General features: G+C 47.2%; 1 protein-coding gene across 2 annotated transcripts in view; it reads right to left on the bottom strand.

Moving 5' to 3' along the window:
- Positions 1-19,375, bottom strand: part of USP24 (ubiquitin specific peptidase 24) — a 2,799,104-nt gene that overhangs the window by 147,505 nt on the left and 2,632,224 nt on the right. For both annotated transcript variants that reach the window (XM_069642114.1, XM_069642115.1), the window contains exon 62: positions 7,399-7,465. In XM_069642114.1, the coding sequence (XP_069498215.1) occupies positions 7,399-7,465 (67 nt within the window). The remainder of the gene's footprint in view (positions 1-7,398; positions 7,466-19,375) is intronic.

The raw sequence follows: 19,375 nt of genomic DNA, 5'->3' as shown, positions 1-19,375 counted from the left end.
CTCTGTCTGGGGTACTTAGGAGGGGTGGAGGGGGGTTTAGGCACCCTGGACTGAGTTACCTAGGTAACTCAAGTCGCACTCCGTCCTGATTGGCCCAAGTGGTGAGCCGGCCGGCTCACCACTTAGCATGTTTGAGTGACAGCTAGGCTGGGTGAATGGGGGTTTGCTGCATAAAAGCAGGGCTTTGGGGACTGGAACTTCAGAAGTCGCCACAGGACCAAGAATCCGACGAGGGAAGAGCTGAGCCGACCTGCTTCGACGACACCACCCGGTGGAGCCCTGCTGAACCGTCTCACCACTTTTCCCGACGACCGAGGAGAACTCTTAACGGAGTGGCTCCTTCCCTTGACTGGTGGGGACAACCAGTTTTCGCCTTCTTTTCGCTTCTCGAGGTATCTCGTGGCCGCCTTGCCAGTGCCAAGCACCCCGGCAACCGGAACCCCACCACTTTTACCCCAACCACGAAAGTCGGTACGACCCTTTAACCGGAGGACTCCGCGGCTGGTTTCTTCCCGGGCAGTGCAACGACCCTCTTCTTCTGCTCTTCAGCGAGAACTTCTTCTCCCCTGACCGACGTCGAGCCCTGCTGCCACTGCCTGGAACAACTGCCACCGCTGGAGGATCCTTTCCGCTTAAGGTACCGTGTTCCGCCTGGCTTCCCTTGCTACCGACTGTACGGGGTAGATTTAGCCCCCGGCTTTCGAACCTGGGAGAGCCTGGGACACCCTGGCTAAACTTTCTAAGCCACTCTAACCTCTTTCTAACTCTTTGCAAGACTTTGAATCCCTAATAACGGTGTGATCTTGGGCACATTTTCGCTCCGGCTACTCTAAGAGTGGGCCCTGCCTAGTGACTTTTGCTCACCTGTGACTTTGTGCTTCTTTGAGCCTATTGCAAGTGTTCTGGACCTTAGAGTGGTGTGTTTAACCCATTTCTGCTTTTTCTCTCCCTTTCTTGGAAACTACTAGAGTGTCATCTAACGTTAAGCACTCACCTCTGTTTTAATTAAGTGGTGTTAACCTAGAGTTGTCTAGTTAGGAGAAAGGATTGAATCTACTTTCGTTATAACTGTGTTTAAAGTGTTTACTATATTTTGCTAGAGTGTTTTTTTTAACTTATGTGTATTTTAAATAAATAACTATATACTTTTGAAACCAAGCTCTGGTCAGTGTTTGCTTGTGCTATTGTGTGTTGGTACATATTGTGTATACTTTGCATACTGCCTAACTCTTCTTGAGAGAAGTCTGACTGCTCAGCCACAGCTACCAGGTAAATCTGGGTGGTACAGACTGCTACCAAAGGGGTTTACTGCTCTACCTGTAGTCTTAAATCTTTTGCAGTGTTCCCCAAGGGAACTGCACAGGTTTCTGCCTAACACTCGTTGCTTGGAGAAGTGACTGACCCTCAAGGAGTTGGAGGTGGGGAAGCGAAGAGCTCGAGTAGGAAGATTTTTCGGTAAAGAGTTGGAGGTATTGCTGTCCCATGTCCCAGAAGGCCTTGTGGACGAAGCAGAGGGCCTTGAACTTGATCCTTGCTGCCACTGGGAGGCAATGAAGAGATTCCAGTGCTGGAGAGGTACGATCCCTGGGCTTGAGGCCAAGGACAAGTCTTGCAGTCCTGTTCTAGATGAGTTATAGAGGATGGAGAGTAGAGGCAGGTATAACATTTATAAAGATTTATAAAGAGGCTGTTGCAGTAGTCCAGCCTTGAGAGAACCAGAGCTATGGAGACATTGAGCTTCTGGAGGAGAGTGAGGAAAGGAAGAATACCTCTGAGGAGTTGCAGCTGGTAGTTTGACTTCTTAGAGACATCAGAGATGTGAGGAGAGAAGGAGAGTGTGGAGTTGAAGCTGACCCAGAGGTTCTTAGCATCACAGGTAGGAGCAGGAAGAGGGCCCAGAGTGGGCGGCCAGAGTGTGAGAGGAAAGCAAGGTGCTGGTGAGCCGATGAGGAGAATCTCTGTCTTACTGGCATTAAGGCATAGATCATTGGCAGCACACCACTCCTGGATTGCGGACACACAAAAAGGGATGACAAAGGGAGAAGAGGTGGCTGAGGGGAGCCTGAAAACGAGCTGTGTTTCATCTGCATTGCACTGGAAGTTGGAGCAGAGAGCAGCTATGCGGTGGGTGAGAGGTGCCAGGTATTGGTTGAACAGCCAAGGAGAAAGATTAGACCCCTGTGGAACACCACAGGTATAGAGAGAGATTGCGGAGAGGAAGGACCCAAGTTGGGCCTGGGAGAGATGGTCAGAGAGAAAGGAGGTCAGCCAGGCCAAGGCCTGATAGTGACACCCAAGTTATCACGGAGCCGGTTGAGCAGGATGGCATGGTATTAAAAGCAGAAGACCTGGGTATCTCCTGGCTCAGGAAGATAACTTATAGTTCTGGGCTTTTGTCTCGTCTCATTGTTTATTCGCGCCCTGATGCCTACAGATCCATGGCTTGCGCAATACAAATGCATTCAAGTAAAGAAGAGAGATCGAGGAGGATGAGACCAGAAGGAAGGTTAGAGTCCAGGGTAGAGAGCAGGTCTTTACAAGTGTTCATGAGATCAGTGTCCATGCTTCTGGCCGCTCTAAAGCCAGACTGATGGTCATGGAGACAACCAACAGATTCAGTGTGAAGGTTAAGCTAGGAGACAACCAGCTTTTCCAAGAGTTTGCCCAGAAAAGGGGTAATGGAGAATGGGCGATAGCTAGCCAGACAGGAGGGAGCGGCTGTGGGTTTCATAAGAAGAGGGTGCACAAGGGAGTGCTTTAGGGGGGAAGGGAAGGTTCCAGTGGTGAAAGAGTGGTTGCAGAAGTCAGCCAAGGCTGGAGGAAGGGTGTCAATATGGTCCTTGACGGTTTTGGATGAACGGGGAAGAACCAGTTTTGACGAGACTTTCATAGATCAGACTTGTCTAGAAACATCATCAGGGGTGAACAAAGGAAAGGAAGGGAGGAAGAGAGGCGGGCACAGGAAGGCCAGAAGGAGGAGGAGAGGGATAGAGGGTGGACAGGATGACATGGGTTTTATAGATGAAATATAAAGCCAAGGCTGAGCAGAGGGCCTTCTGAGGGAACCGGAGAGGTAGAGACTGCAGTAGGATTGGCCAGCTCTTTGCAGTATTTAACGAGTTTGGCCGAGTTGTTAGATGCCCCAGAGACGCGGGCTTGGATGTGAGCTCTCTTCTTAGTATTGATAGAGTCTCGGTACTGCCTTTGGAGCAGGCGGCAGACCTGTTTGTCATAGGGTGCACATGATGCCCACCATTTGCTCTCAGCCACCCTACACTTGCGTTCAAGGGTGACGAGGTCTGAGTAGCAAGAGCTGCACTTGGCTTTGGGCTTCAAGTGGATCCTCATGATAGGGGCAAGTACAGCAAGAGTGTCAGCAATAAAAGAACAGAGGTTGGAAAGGACTATGTCAGGATGTGAGTCAGCCAGAGGTGCAGAAGGGGGAGAGAAAGTGGCGTCGAAAGCCTCAACTGACACATGCTTCATGGTTTGGATGACCAAGAAGGTGGGTGGCAGTGCTGGAGTTGTCTCGGCCTCAGGAGTAGAGAGAGGTGAGAGGAGAAAGTGGTCACTCCAAGAGAGAGGAGTTGTGAGAGGGTTAGAGAGGGGGAGGTCTGAGGAGATCAGAACATCTAAGGTGTGCCCTGCAGAGTGAGTCGGGCCAGAGGGAAGAATAGAGAGAAAGAGAATCGCAGAGGTTGCAGAAGAGTCCAGAGGAAGGACAGGAAGCATCCAGGTGGATCTTGAGGTCTCAGAGGTGGAGAAGTTGAGTGGTAAAGGCAAGGAGGCTAAGGAGAGGTCTGCCCACTCGGAAAGGAAGGAGGTTACCTAGCCAGGCGGCTGGTAGATAGTAGTCACAGTAAGAGCGGCCAGGAGAGAGAGAGAGAGAGAGTGCCTGCAGACCAGGCATTCAAACAAGGAGTAAACCTGCATAGGTATGAGAGAGGCAGGGATCCACTCCGGGACTATCAAGGCTACATCCCCACTGGGAAAGTTGGATCTGGACGCAAAGAGGATCCTGTACCCATCAGGGAGGAGAGTTTCAAAACTAGTGAAAGATCTGGCCGTGAACCACTTCTCGATCAGACCAAGAACATCACAGTCAATTTCTTCCAGGGGATGGCAGATGTCAAGAGTGTTTGACAGCTGAGCGTGGCAATGAGGAAGGTTGCTACCCTTGAAAGACTTCCACGGAGGTGCACATGTCATAGCTATGAGTGTAGAAGGAGCCTGAGGGTGGGCAGAGGAGGAGAGGGCAAGGTAGTCAAGGAGGAGGATGATGCCGCCAGAGAGGTGGCTGAGCAGGGAGGCAACAGGCAGCCAGAGAAGAAGTAGAGGAAGTTAAAGAGGTGGCAGAGGGTGGAGTTAGAGGAGCCGTAGAATGGAAACAAGGGACAACAGGAGAAAAACAGAAATTTATGAGGCGGGCGAAGCGTCTATCAAAAAGGAGGAGGTTGGCCCGAGGGCCTTGGACCAAGACAGTGCCATTTAGGGTACTTTGCCTCGTGTCTTCGTGGGTCTGTGACCACTTGAAAGCCTGTGGCTGAGCTTCCTTTTCTGAGCTTATAAACTTTCTCCCTCTTATTAAGTTACTTTTGGTTTATTTTATATGGGTGTTGTTGTCGTGTGACACATGCGCGAGCCACTCCTTGCTACCACCCCTGCTGAACGTTTGCACGTGGGGCTGTGGCTGAGCGCTGCCGGGGAGCTGTGGCGTGTATCCACTTCTCGACCCGTGTGGTGCACTCTTCCTCGGGTGCTCCGCTCATACGCGGTTATGTGCTGTGCCGGGTGGTGGGCTTACTTGTCGTGTGATGTCCCATGTTCAGCTGCGTGTCGCCAGCATGTTGCGGGAGTGCAGGCCAGCGCCGGAGCTCGTGGGCGCAGCTTGCTGCCGTCCTTGATTCTGCCGGAGGCACGCCAACGCGCTTTACTGCCCGATGGCAGGCCTCATGCTGGCACGGGTGGGTCGGTCGCCCCTCGTTGCCATTGTTGGAATCTGACAGGGGATCCACGGCACACGCTGCCAATTATCACATGGAGCCCAGTTCACACTCAACCTTCTTTATTGATTACAACGCGGCAACTGCCGTAACCCCGGTCCCGCCCCTCCCCAACCCCTGTGTAATATCCTGTGTCTCTTGTGCCTCAGGCCGCAACGGCGGCCCGCCCACATAACGATGTGGACATGCTGACAGGGGTATCGACAGTACGATGTGAGGGAACGACCGGGCAGGACGAGGGCTAAGTAACAGAACAATGATCGAGGGAACCTAAAGGAGGCGAGTGAAAAACAGCGAGAAGTAGGCAGCGCAAGTATACAGCACTCAGAGATGGCGGACTCAAGAACAGAGCAGTCCAGCAAATAGGGGCCTAGAAGAAGAAAAAGCAGCAGAGCACAGAGTAGTAACAAGGGTTAAGGGAAGGGAATGGGATGGGAGGAAGGGCAGGGTGGAGGAGGGTAGGGGCCCGCACAGGGGAGCAGGGACGCACAGAGGACACATAGGCACGAGCGCAGTCAAGATGGAAGGGGTACGGAGCAAGATGAGGGAACAAGTGCGGCCAAAGTCAATGGACAAAGTCGATGGATCTAATCCACTTCTTCTTCGATAAAGTCTTGAGAAAGTTAGTACTTCAGAAGAAATCACAGTAACTCAAGTGAGAAATCACAGTAACTCAAGTGAGCTACTTTTTAGAGAGCACAAGCTGTTAGGCCAGTGCAGGTGAGTTGGTATTAACTCTAAAGTGGAACAAAAGCACTTTGGAGGATAGGAAGCACAACCTATGGCTACATTTTTAACACCCCAAGCCCCACAGTACCTGTGATTCGAAGAAATATTTTCCAGTTGTATTCCTCCTTGCTACAGTTTGGCAGACCCTTGTTCCTTGACCTTGGTCGTGGTGATGAAAGGAAGGACGTCTGGCAGGCCCCTGCAGTAGTACTCAGAGGAACTCCACGGCTACAGATTTCCTTTGTTTCAGCGGCAATTCTGCGTTTTGGCGCATTTTCCTCGACATCAATGAAGAACGAATATCTCTGGTTGGAAGAAGTCCTGGACTGGTGAGGGGACTCTGGATCTAGATTTCCTGTCTCTGTAGGGTCCTCGGGATGCCCACAAAGATCTGGCCGGATTTGGACGTCAAATGACAATGTACTCGTCAATGGTCACAGGACCTGTGTGGCATTGGGCTTCTGCAGCTCTGGTGAGGCTCAGCAAGTCAGGGGGTGGAGGGTTCTTGAGGCTAGTTGGTCCAACCAGCCCAAGGGAGGAAGTCATAGAATGAGATTGTTGCTATATAGATATGCCTGTCCTACTTCTCAGGCGTAGGCCTTTCAGTGTCAGGGCCAGAACATTTGGTGATCGATCGGGCCTGAGATTTCAAAGGGGGGGGTTCTAGAGCGCCAGCTTCATTGAGGGTTCACTAAGCGCATTAGTATTTATATACTGACAGGATCTGCACTGCTCAACATCATGCTCTACCCAGAGACACCACACACAAATGTTGTGTGGGTCCATGATGGACATTTTCAAGCTGCAGTCCTTGCAGCATTTATAACCTGACGGCTTAGGGCCCCACATGTCGGCGGTGAACACAATTCTGTCAAAAAACTGATTGAGTGTGTCCTGATCTGCATGCTGAGTGCACAGAAAAAACAAACTGAGGTATTGTGGTGTAATGGCGAGGTATATGTACCACGGACATCACATCCAGAGTCTAGGAGTGGGCCGGTCAAGACATGCAGAGGTGAAGAGACCATGCCGACCCACTCTAAGCCTCCTGTTGAAATTTCCCGAGCAGCAGATGATGCATGGCCTATCTATCAAGATGAGGAATCTGTGGGAGAATGCAATACATTGAATAGAGGGTTATTTGTCGAATTTCACATGATACGAAATAAAAGGGTAATGTTCTGTCAACTGCAGTGCTAAAGACTGATGTGGCAATCGGTTTTTAAAGTTATTTTAGTGAAAAAGTCACTGGAAGATGCTGTCCATGGAACAGAAAAATTATTCCTCCAGTTTAGTAGCTTGCTACAGTAAATGTGAGAAATGCATGATCAGATAAATACACAGCCATTTTAAAACCTATATTTTCTTTATTAACTGAAAACCAACAGTTCTAGTATTCCCTGTGCCTAGAGGAACTTTGTGATTGTTGGAACCTGCATCCAAAATATGATGACAAAGTCGATGCAATTTGAAATTTCTTAGGATGCAAACTAAAAAATAAGATAATAATGAGGTCAGTGTCCAGCAACGTGTGAAGAATGTCTCAACTTCCTATGTCATGCAACATCTATCCATTGATCCCACACAACACATTTTCATGCTTTTTGATAACATACAATATATATTGATAAAGAAATATCAAATTCCAATAAATACTGGAACTTACCAAGCAATCCATTATCAGATTCAAATGAAAATTTGAGCCGTTGAAGTTGCAGGGGGTCTTCAATAACCTTAAGAAAAAAAACAAATATGTTATAAGGGGAATATTCTCTGTCTGTAAGAATTGATAAGTAGCTAATACTCTTTCTTCCAGGCTTTCTTCCTTGTTATTGATTATGCCTGACCTAAACAAAAGAAACTTTTGCCAATGGGATAGAAGAACATGTAAAATATCATCCAGTTGCAGATTGGTTTGTAAATGTTTCTCACAGTCGTAAAGTGATGTGTTGCTACATCGCGGCCACAGCATCACAAAAGTGTTGTGACTTCCTTGGTACATATACAGAGCTATGTGAATGATCTGACCTCAGTTCCAACCCTTTTCCTGCGTACATGAAAATGGCATGAAAATCAATGTTGCCAAGTCGAAAGTCGTAACCATGAAAGCTGGAGGAAAAAGAAAAAGGAGAAATTTACATGGAGAGTAGAAGCAGCTCTGTTAGATGTAGTTGAATCTATGATCTATCTGGGAGTGGTTATAAGTAGGAGTCGGAGTGATGTGGATCAATACATGTATTTGAGAGCAAGTTTAGTTACTCTAACCAACCAGGGAATGGCCTTCCACCTAAAATGTGGGAAATATACAATGGTTCCAATTATTTCTTTTTATAAGCAAAAGGTTGCCCAAGTTTTAACCTATGGATATCAGGCAATTGTACATCGATCGTGAAAAGTATAGGAAATATAGGAAGGACATTTCTGGAGGAAAGTTTTGAGACTCCCAAATGCACTTCCATTTAGGGCAACTAGGCAACAACTAAAGTTACAGTCACTGGAATCCATGGTGGTGTGGAAGACTGTGCCTTTATAGAAAATGTGTACATGAGACAGCTAAAACACTTTTCTATCCTGAACGCAAATAAGGAGGGGCAGGATAGACATGTTGCTGCATGGAGATTGAAAGTGGAAAGGATCCTGGTGTCTAATGGGATTGAGATGACTGAGTTGATTGGAAACCCATCTAAAGTGAAAAATAAATTCTTAAATCTAGATTGGATTAATACTGTTGACCAGTGTGGCCATGATGAAATTAGACGACACCTGAATGCGAAAAAAAAGGTCTAAATTGTCTCCTCAGATTTCGGCAGAAGTTACCCTCCCCCATTTATTGGGACCTTCTTCTAAGGTGTCGGCTAAATATCAAGAGTGGTCCTATGGTTCAGGAAAATGCCAGGAGTTGAGAATGGTCAGTGTAGATTTTGTAAAGATTCAGGCTCAGCTGAAACGCTAGTGCATTTGGTAACAGCCTGTGAATCGTTAAACCAAGTTAGAAGTACATTTTTAGATGATTATGGGACTGGGTTTTATTGGGGGAGCAAACGAGTTTGGTAAAAGCTGTGATGAAGATGATTGAATGCGTGTTAGGCTGAAGCCCTGATCTGGGGGAAAGGAGGGTTAGCAACTAGGACTTTAGCTAACTAGAAAGTGAAGAAATCCCTGCTGCCATCTTTTTTTTTCTGTGAATGGTTTTGAATGATGAGTTTTCCCTCTCCTTCTGCCCCCCAATTTGGTAAGATGTTTAATTGAATCCAATTGTATGAAAATATAATGTTAAAGGTTTTACTTTTGTCAGATAGTTTTTCTTTGACTTTTAAACCAATAAACATTAAAAAAAAGAACTTGGGAATGATAGATGTTAGGTTAGAATTTCATTTCTGGGGTTGTGGCTCCCTACTTTTCCAATGACTCAGCCTATGGTGCAAACAGAATCATGCCATCAATGGCAACATCCAGCAACTTATTTCGGACATTTGGCGAGAAACCGGAAGTATGGAGGTAGGCCTGCTTCCTCAAGACTGTAGCAGACCCCATTCACCTTCTGACACAGTCAGAAACATCCAGGCCCGTCTGCAAAGACTGCCGGGTCACCTCTTGTCCATCTTCCAACAACCTTAAAAAGCCTTCCTGTATTTCTCCTTCGAGAATGTTTTCGGAAACTTCACAATGGCTTTCCACAGCCCAAAATTGTATTTCACAAGTGCGCAAGACGCATTGACCGCCTTTAAGGCCATACTACCTGACGAAAATTTTTCTTTTTCTAGGACATCAACTTTCTTACCTTTCCTGTCCATAGGGAGAATGGAAGTTGAGGTGGACGGTCTAGTATTGACAGTGGCTGATTGTAATACTAGCCCCTCTGGTGTAGGACGGAAGGAGAGGTACAGTGGGTCCCCACCTAGCAGGCTTATACTTTTTTGTGAATTCGGAAATTCACAGGCGGTATAGTACAAAGTCTCCGCCACAAGGTGGAAATAGGCTCAGCAATAGCCACATTGAATCGCATGGCTCTTTCCGTAGGGACTCCTTCATCCAAAATGTCAGCGAGTACATATCCTGACAGAGGTCTAGCTGGGGCACTCCAACCCAGGGCCTCCACGACCCTGTCCTCTGTGGCACGATACTTCCCACTTGCGGGACCATAAGGGTGGGCTTGCAGAGTTACCACATCATGGGAAGTGTCCAGCCACTTGCCTCTCCAAGCCCCTCAGCCAAGGCTCTCAAGTCTGCCTAATCTGAGAAAAAATATCTGGCTCCAGAGCCTGAATATGTGGGCTTGACGCCAAACAGCTCGAAGGCGTCATAGTCACTGAAGATAGACGCCATAGTGGCGAAACATTTTGGATCAGGTCTGAGGTGCGTACAATCGATTGGGCATTGGCGGATTCACACCAGACAGCACCGGTAACGGCTCAGATGCCTCAGCAGCACTCGTCGCAGAGCGAGAGGGTGCAGACCTTGGTACGTCTCCTTGGGGACGGGTTTTTCCAGGCGCTGATGGAGCATGCTATTACGAGGAGTCAACCATACCCGCAGCCGCTTTAACATATCAAGCATTTGCTCTTTAAACGCCTCCCACTCTGCGTTCAATGTGGTTCATGAAGCAGACTTACTGCATTCATCAAAGGAATGGGAATCGTGTCAGCGGCGATGACGCCGTTTCTTTTTATGGGAGGATGAGGAATGATTGTGCAAATGTGAGTGCTTTTTCGCCTTCTTATGACGCTGATCCTCCTTTTCCAGAGTGGGTCCCTCCATCTCGAGATCCGACGACTGGGCGGTTGAGCGGGCCAGAGATTTTGACAGGTGCTGACCTAATGCTAGTTACGCATGACTCGCCTGTAGTGATTTCTGGTTCATCTTTGTGCAAGAACCACAGTCCTCGGTGACGTGATTGATGCCGAGTGTGGGTCAGTAAAAGACATCTTGGAACTGCAGTCTTTGCCCCGCTTAAAGCCTGGCACCTTGGGAGCCGTCAACGTACCGAAACCGCGCTGAGTAAGATGAGAAAATAGTTGAATGAAAATAAATATTCTCTTAGGAGTTGTTCCGTATGAGCAGCGTGCTAAGCACATGGAAAAAAAGGAACTGAGGTAAATAGGGGGTAGCAATGTGTTATATGTACGATGACTGACGTCACGTTCGGAGTCGACGACCACCGAATCGAGTCAAGAGGTATTAACAGCCGAGTCGAGGTGCACTATGCCTCCTGTCAAAAACATGTCAGAGCAGCTGACGCTGGAAAGGATATCTATCAGATGAGGAATCCGAGGGAGAAAGGCAAGCCATTAAAATTAAGTGAATTTTTAAACTCTTGCATTAAACTCCTGTTACAATGTATATCTGGTTAGAAGTTAATCGTTGAATTAAAGCAGGGGACTCCCAACACTTGAATGTATGGTAGGAATCTGAAGATAGCCTCCATGGGAGGAGCTAAGGGAGGTACTGCCTATTGGCTAAGGGGTACAATGGCCCAAAATGGCAAAGCACTGAAGAAGAAATTACTTACCGTAGTGTTCTTTCTATGGATTCTTCTCCCGCACATTACTCATCTGATAGATGTCCTCATCCAGATCTGTTGTTCGGAAACTTTTCAACAGGGGGCGAAGTGGACCTCGACTTGGCCGGCAATCCGTCTTGCTTGGTGCTCGATCGTCAGCTCCGGATGCGACTTTGGGCCTCATATATATACCACGTTACTAAGCCCCATACCTTAGTGTTAGGGAAAATTCTCATTCTATGGCTAATTTCCCTTACCTAAAGAGTCCCCCAGCAGCTTTGCTGGATTTGAAGGGTTTATTTTTTCTCCTGCTAAGACTGTGACCGTTTTTCCGACTCTTAGGCATATTTGCTATGTATGCTCTAGGCTATTTTTTGTGTTTAATGTCTATGGGGTTTACCTCATCCTCATAGGAACCATCTTTATACACGTGTTACACAGCACCCTCAGTGCAGTGACACAGGGGTGTCATAGTGACCCCCAAACATAGACTCCATACCCTGGGACTGACTACTGTCTCCTAGGGCATGTAAAGTCCCCATTGACTTTACTAGTCAATTTTTATGAACTAAACCAGTACAACCCATCTTACTATGGAAGTACTGGGAAGGGTTACTAGTTTTTCCATGGTGTTCATTTTCGAGAGGGTACCGTACAGTCCCTCTCTCAAAAGTTTCTGGCTGGTGGCAGTGGTTACTACCAAAAATATTCAACCGCAAATATTTCCCTACGGGATTTTCCCATTGTTTGACGCTACATTTACTGACGGCCACTAACATACCGCCGGTTTATTTTTTATATTAACTTTACTCCGGTAGGTTTTATTTGCCAGAACTTTTATAGCAATTCTTTCTCGTGTCTTTCTCTAAAACTTCTAACCCAGGTCGGGGATCCTTTGTTCGTCCTTTTGGCGGGCTTCTACCAAGAAGCCCCCCTTTCAGCGCCACTGAGTCTGGGGTGGGTCCACTGTGTGGGAGGGGTAGTAGGACCCCTGGACAGGGTTGCCGCAGCAACCCATGCCGCACTCTGCCCTGATAGGCTAGAGGGTCTCCCACCAAGATGACCACTCCACTGTGCGAGTGACAGCTAGGCTTTATGAATGGGGATCTTTTTGCATAAAAGCAGGGTCCTGAGGACTGGAAGAACAAGACGTCACCACTGGAATTAAGAAGCCAAAGAGGAGAGAAGCCAAATACATCTGCAATGACTGAACCACTGGTGAAGCCCTGCTGCAGCGTCTCACCACTTTTCTCCACACGACAAGAGAAGATCTTCATCTGCAAGAGCCTTCTTCCCTTGAGCTGGTGGGGCCAACCAGTTTGCCAATCGCCTTCCTGGACCTGCCCTGGTCGAATCGCCAGTACCCTGTACTCGGAGACCAGATAGCCAGGCACCCGTCCACCCGGACCGCGATTTAAAGGAGCATACCTTTTATTTGTTGGGCAGCACCACGGCTGGTTTCATCCCATGGTAGTGCAGTTACTCGAACCTACCTCCACGATGAGAGCCTCTCTTCCTCTGCTGGATCTCCCGAACTGCAAGAACTACCAGGAACAACCGCCACCGCAGGAGCCTCTTCTCCATTTCAAGGTACTTTGTTCTGCCAGGCTTCCCTTTTCGCGTGGTAGTGCTAAAGGTGTTTTAAATCCTTTACCTACCTGTTGGGTTGGCCACCCGTATCGTCTAACATTGTCTTTCACCTTCTGCATCCACCTTTTGGAATCGTTTAACAAAGACTTGACTGCAGCTACAAGAACATTTTGCTCTTGGGCTCTTTGCCCTGTATCACTGACTCTGGCACAGGCCTATTGACTCTGGCTGAAATTGTGAGAACTACCTTCTCTAGATTGCTTCTCAACTAGAACTGTGTTGGTGCACCTAATTCTTATAACCACCTTTTCCTTACCACTTTTAAAACTTGTGAAGTGCCATTTTGCTCGGTTTTATTTTAAGTATTCTCTATGCTAAAGTACTGCCTTGACTAAATTTGTTCACAAACCTATTGGGAAGTGTTGCTAGGGTGCCTGAGAATATATTCCTGTATAACTTGTGCTTTCCCTCCCTTGTGAGAAATTGCTAGAGTGCCATTTGTGTTTGGTTTTCACTGTGCCGTTTTGCTCAGTTTTCACTCTTGATCAAACTTGTCTACAATTTAACTAGGAAGTTGTGTATACTTTTCTTGACTGATTTTAACTTGCTTTATTAACTGTGATTAATGTGTTGAACTAGAAGTGTGTAAAATAAATATATATATATTCTTTTTAATACAAAGCTTTGGTCAGTGTTTCCTTGTACCATAGTGCTGCAGCCCTATTGTCTAAACCCTGAATACTGCTCCTCTCCCTCTTGAGATAAGTCTGATTGCTTAGCCACAGCTACCAAACTAAATCTTTGTGGCACAGACTGATACCAAAGGGGATTTATTGCTCATACCTGTAGTCTTAATCTTCTGTAGTGCTCCCTAAGGGAACTCCACAGGATTCTGCCTAACACTTAATTCCCCCTTTTTTCCCTGTGCTTGAACTCAGGAAAACGATGGGAGACAAGGTTAACTAGACTATAAAAAACTTGACGCAGGGAAACATCCCAAAAGGGTGAAAGCACAAGAATTAGAGAAAAAATTGAAAGATTATTTTTTTTTGAAAGGTAAGCGACTAGCCAGGTAGTAGCGGTAACCTCAGAGCCATCACCAGGCGTCCCTTTGCTTAGAGAGATGTGCCGAGCCGGAATGGATGGGAGGTGCGATGAGGAATCCGCGTGAGAAGAATCCATAGAAAGAACATTACGGTAAGTCATTTCTCATTCAATGGATTGCTTTTCTCCCACAGATTCCTCATTTGATAGTCTCCCCAAGCAGTTAGGACCACAGAGGCCGGCAGAGTGTGTTACAGTAGTACATTTTGTAGAACTGCTCTACCAAAATGTGCATCAGTCCCGTGGGCAACATCCACCCAAAAGCGCCTGGTAAACGTGTGCAAGTACGACACTGTGGCCGCATGGCAGATGTCCCTAATGGGAACTCCCTTCTGCCAGGCCGTAGAAGCCAAGAGCCCCCTCTCGTCGAGTATGCCCTGATGCCGGGAGGAAGCTCCCTGCTTTTAGACTCGTAACATTCTGTGATGCAAAGAATAAAACAACAAGACAAGAGTTTGCCTAGTTACAGCTAGACCCTTGTGGGACAATGAATGGGCCACGAACAGCTGGTCAGATTTCCGTAACTCAGATGTCCTAGCGACGTAATCCAAATACGGGAATGCATGGACCCCGGATCTCCTAAGGTGACTACCGCCATGAGCTTGGTGAAGACCTTTGGAGCAGAGGTCACCCCAAAGGGAAGCACCCTGAATGCTACTGCTTGTCCCCTATGGAGAACCTCAGGAACTTCCTGTGCTTTGGATGTATCAGCACTAGGAAATAAGCGTCCTGCAGATCTATTGACACCAGCTAATCCTGAAGTTCGAGAGCATGGAGAATTTCTCTCAACGTCACCATCTTGAACAGTTCTTTCCTCAGGAACTTGTTCAAAGCCCTGAGGTCCAGAATGGGACTGAGACCTCCTCCCTCTTGGGCACCAGGAAATACCAACCTGATTGCCTCTGTTCGGGAGGTACCTCTTCCACAGCACCATTCAACAAAAGGGCACGCAGTTCTTCCTGGAGCTCCTGTCCTGGTTGGATTGGAGGTGGTGAGGAGGGCCGGTCCAGTGATCTTCTTAAAAAGGGCAGGCAATAACCCCACTGAACGAGCTGTAGGGCCCAGGCATCGGAGGTAACCTCCTCCCACACTCTGCCAACCGTCCACCAACTGTTAAGTCATGGTAGGGGAAATCAAAGAGGCTTGGAGGGCGCAACCGCCCCTGCCGGTCTCTAGAAGCCCATCTGCCCCTTCTGGGCCAGAATTTATTACCCAGAACCCCAGAAATGCATGGGGTTCCCAGTTTTCCTTGGTGGATTGGACACCCAAGGCCCATATCTGTATGGTGTGCCCGTCTGGAAAAATCGTGAAATTCAGCTGTCGGAAAAGACTTGGTGTTAGCGGTGTTTTCGGCTTTCCCCTTGGCACCCAGGTAGGTGCACCCACACATGAGGTACCATTTTCATCGGGACACACCTATGGGAACGCAGGACGGTAGGCCATGTGTTGTTGGCGGCGTGCTCCGGAGGGTGAGCCGAGTGAAATGGGCAGAAAATTGTTTTTTTTCGCCACATTTCAGACTTTGCCAGGGTTTCTGGGTAATAAATGCTGGGCCGATTTGCACAAGTCAGACCTCTGCGGTTTCCCACGGGTGTCCTCTTTTCGGAAATCCATGGGGTTCCCTGTTTTCCTTGGTGGTTTAGACACCCGAGGCCCATATATGTATGGTGTGCCCATCTGGAAAAATCGTGAAATTCCGCTGTCGGAAAAGACTTGGGGTTAGGGGTGTTTTCGGCTTTCCGTTTGGTGCCCAGGTAGGTGCACCCACACATGAGATACCGTTTTCATCGGGCCATGTGTGGGAACGCGGGAAGGTAAGACATTTGTTGTGTTTGTGTGGTTCTCATAACGTTTCGACCCATTTTCTGGTACCCTTTGTCACACACCCCTTTCATTTCCCAAATGTGCCCTACATTTAGTTGCTGCTTTAGGCACCATACACTTTTGTAACCTGTACAAGTCACCTACCCTTGAAAAGGTCTGCCTGTGCTCTTTCAAAAAATGTATGCATGCTGTTCCTCACCATATTGGTTTTCTGGATTTACACATGCTAAGTACGTCTGTTCAGGCAGTAAGCATAAAACTCCTGTGTACCATGGCTCAGTGTTTGGCTTGTGGTATTGCTTGTTTTGTTAAACACTGCAAAAAATGTGTGCCTGCCTAACTGCAAGAGTCGGGGGGAATGTAACAGAGCATTATTTGTCTCAAAATTCATAGAAGCCATTGCCGTACCAAGCCAACCGTGTCCACCACACACCTTTTTTTCTGTCATTTTCCCGCTTTTTGCCCAAACTATGGCATTTTTCCCTACCTAGTTGTTGCCTGACCTGCACAAATCACCCCTTCCTAAACTTGGAATTTTGTCTACTTTTCAGAAATGTATGCCTTTCTGTCCCTCCAATTCGGCTTTCCTACCATTTTCTTCCATTCCGTCCATGCATGACCAATTGGCAAAAATGGCCAAAATCGCCTACCTCTCACAAAACGGTTGATAACCACATCAAAATAATTTTGTTTTGTTTCCACTCAACCTGTTCCTGAAAGCCAGGGAATTGGGGAATTCAGCACAGCAAACCAATTGTTCCTAGCTCTTACAAGGAAAAAACCACAGGCTCTTTGTACATGATTTTATGGGCATTTTTTGACAAAACACAAAACCTTCGCCCTTTTTGGTTATTTTCTCTCACCCCTCCCCCCTACAGCAACCTAGGATGCCTGGGTGGCGTTATGACCGCCTACATGTGGGAACAAAAGGGAGCAAATTTGGCCGAGATATCTCATGTAACAAAAAACTTACAAGGCATTGAATGGCAACATACCGAAATCACCAAAAAAGGCCTTGGCACCGGGGGAGGGGGAAACCCATGGCACTTAAAGGGTTAATAGTATTAACTAAATTGATCAGTTGTAATGCTGAACATATTCCCCTTCTATGTTCTCCAATCCCCCAAACACCCACACACCTCTCTCACCAACACACATCACACCAAATCCCCATCACAACTTGCATTCCTGAACCTCTCACTTGGTCATAGACATACCCACCTGTTGTCACACTGCCAAGTCACAATTTGCACTCCCCAGCCCCTGCCATGCTCCAAATCATACTCCCAACTCACACCTTACGCTTTCCAATTACTCCCGCAGTATACAGTCCTTCATTCTTTCGTGCTGCTTCTGCATCTTGCATCCATTCTCCCATTCTATCGCACTCTTCCCTCATCCTTTTTCACAATCAGCAGCTCACTGCCTCTTTCTGGCCAACCGCTTCCTCTCTGCTTTCTGGCCCACTGCTCCCCTGAGCACACGCTCCCTCTACTTTCTGTACCTTTGTTCGCTCTCAGATTTCTGGCCCACCGCCCTACTGTTTCCTTTGCTCTTTTGTGCACCGCTTCCTCCTCCGACCCACTGCTCTTCCTCTGCTTTCTTGTCTATCACTTCACATTGCACCCATCACTCCCCCTCTCTCTCCTTTCGTTCTCAAAGTGTGACCATTTTTTTAAAATGTAGATTTTGACACAGATCCTCAAAAAATGGGGCATTTAAAAATAGAGTCGCGGTTATGCTATTTTTAGATTACCCATTTTTGGAAATTAGCAGGTCACCTTATTCTATTTTATTTATTACATTTGTATAGTTCACAAACAGCCCTTGGGCATCGTGGTGCTGTTACTTAAAGGGGAGCTTAGTTACAGGAGGATGCACGTTGAGTATACATTTCCAGGATTATCATTTATAGAGCTTAGACACATATACAATATACATAGCAGTTTAATGGACATTTAAGTCGGTCGACATGCTGTGGAAAGTGCAGAGGTGGTTTAGGCGAAAAGCAAGGTTTTCTGCGCCTTTCAGACCAAATGCAGCAACTCTTAAATCACCATAACGGCTAATATATCTCCCTTTTATACATAACCACTTGAACTCCTTTTGAGAGGCTAGTCTGTCAAGCGACACTTGATTTTATTGATCCTATTGCTTTTATATTCAAACAAGTCCATATATTCTGTCGCGTCTAAACTGAGTTAGGTGGGAAGGAGTCAGCTCAACCACCTTGCAAATAACATTTAATCGACAAACGCAGAGTATAGCAACTGCACCAGACTCTTGTGATTGCGTTACTCAAGTTTTTATTGTTGAACATTGAGCCAACGCGAGGGACGCCGAAGCGCACAACACACAGGGATTGGAACCCTTAAATTGGCACACATACAAAGACGATTATTATTGTGACAACGCAGCAAAGTAACACTAGCCCTGATTTGAGAAAGGCCTCCAGTGGCCGCAACACGTGTCATCACTATAGGGCATGGAATAAAAACTTGAGTAACGCAATCACAAGAGTCTGGCGCAGTTCCTATACTCTGAGTTTGTGGATTAAATATCTCCCTTTTATGTTACACTATAGATCACTGTGAATTGTTGATTTGAGAAGAACATTGAAAACTGTGCTCCTGATGAAGGGACTTTTGTCACAAAATGCGTTAGGCATTTATTTGCATATGGAAATATATATATGTATTTGATGAAATGTGATGAATTTATTACAATATGTTTTAACCATACATGGAACTTATTCTATGTCAGGTTTACACTTATAAAAGCATTGAGCTTTTCACTATCACAACTCTAGCATTGAATTTTTCTTCTAAATGGTATATGATTTATTATTCATAAAGATTGTTTGTTTATACAAACGTACCGGGTGTGCAGGGGATTTGAGTGCTCCACAGTTTGTGGACACCGGTTCCTTTCTCCTAGTGAATACACATCCCAGTGCCAGGACTGTTTACCTCTCCCCTGCACCCATGCCTAAATATATTTTACCATTCCATCTATATCTTAGGAGTGCACCTATAAACATTTCTTTTCATACTTCTTCTCCAGCCTGTCTCTTTAGGAGGGACCAGCGTATTCATCAGGGCCAAGCCTTCCTCCCAGATAATGTCCAGCAAAAGGACAGACAAGACAGTCTTCTGTGAGTACCGCCAGCTTTGAATAAGAAACCCTTCCTTCTTCTCCTACAGTACCAAATTGAAGAGAACGGAGGCCCTCAAAATCATGGCATGGAACGAGCCAACCTTGTCAGGTGGTGACGCCCTGGCCGGCTCATCGGCACCCAATGGCTCCCTGTCAGCTGAGACATAGTCATCATACTCGTCCGTATGCACTGCTGTCGTATCTGTACCAGTGCCTGCTGGTTCCTCCACCACTGGAGTTAAAGGCCTGAGGGGCGATGCCACCATTGGCGCTGCCGGTTGGCATCTCGACAGCGAAGGGCTAGGCTTTCGACTGGACGGTCCTTGGCGAGGCATATCAGAGGCCTTCTCCTCGTTGAGCCACGCCACCAACCTTCGATAGCGGTCCCGCTTCGTCAGGAAACCACGGCAGATCTTGCATCCATCCTCAATGTGGTCTGGATGCAGGCAGTACAGGCCCTTGAGGTGCC

Source organism: Ambystoma mexicanum, chromosome 1q (assembly GCF_040938575.1).
Source record: "Ambystoma mexicanum isolate Mex_15411 chromosome 1q, UKY_AmexF1_1, whole genome shotgun sequence".
NCBI classification, from domain to species: Eukaryota; Metazoa; Chordata; class Amphibia; order Caudata; family Ambystomatidae; genus Ambystoma; species Ambystoma mexicanum.
The sequence above is the reverse complement of the archived record's forward strand: the minus strand, read 5'-3'. Positions and strand labels throughout refer to the sequence as shown.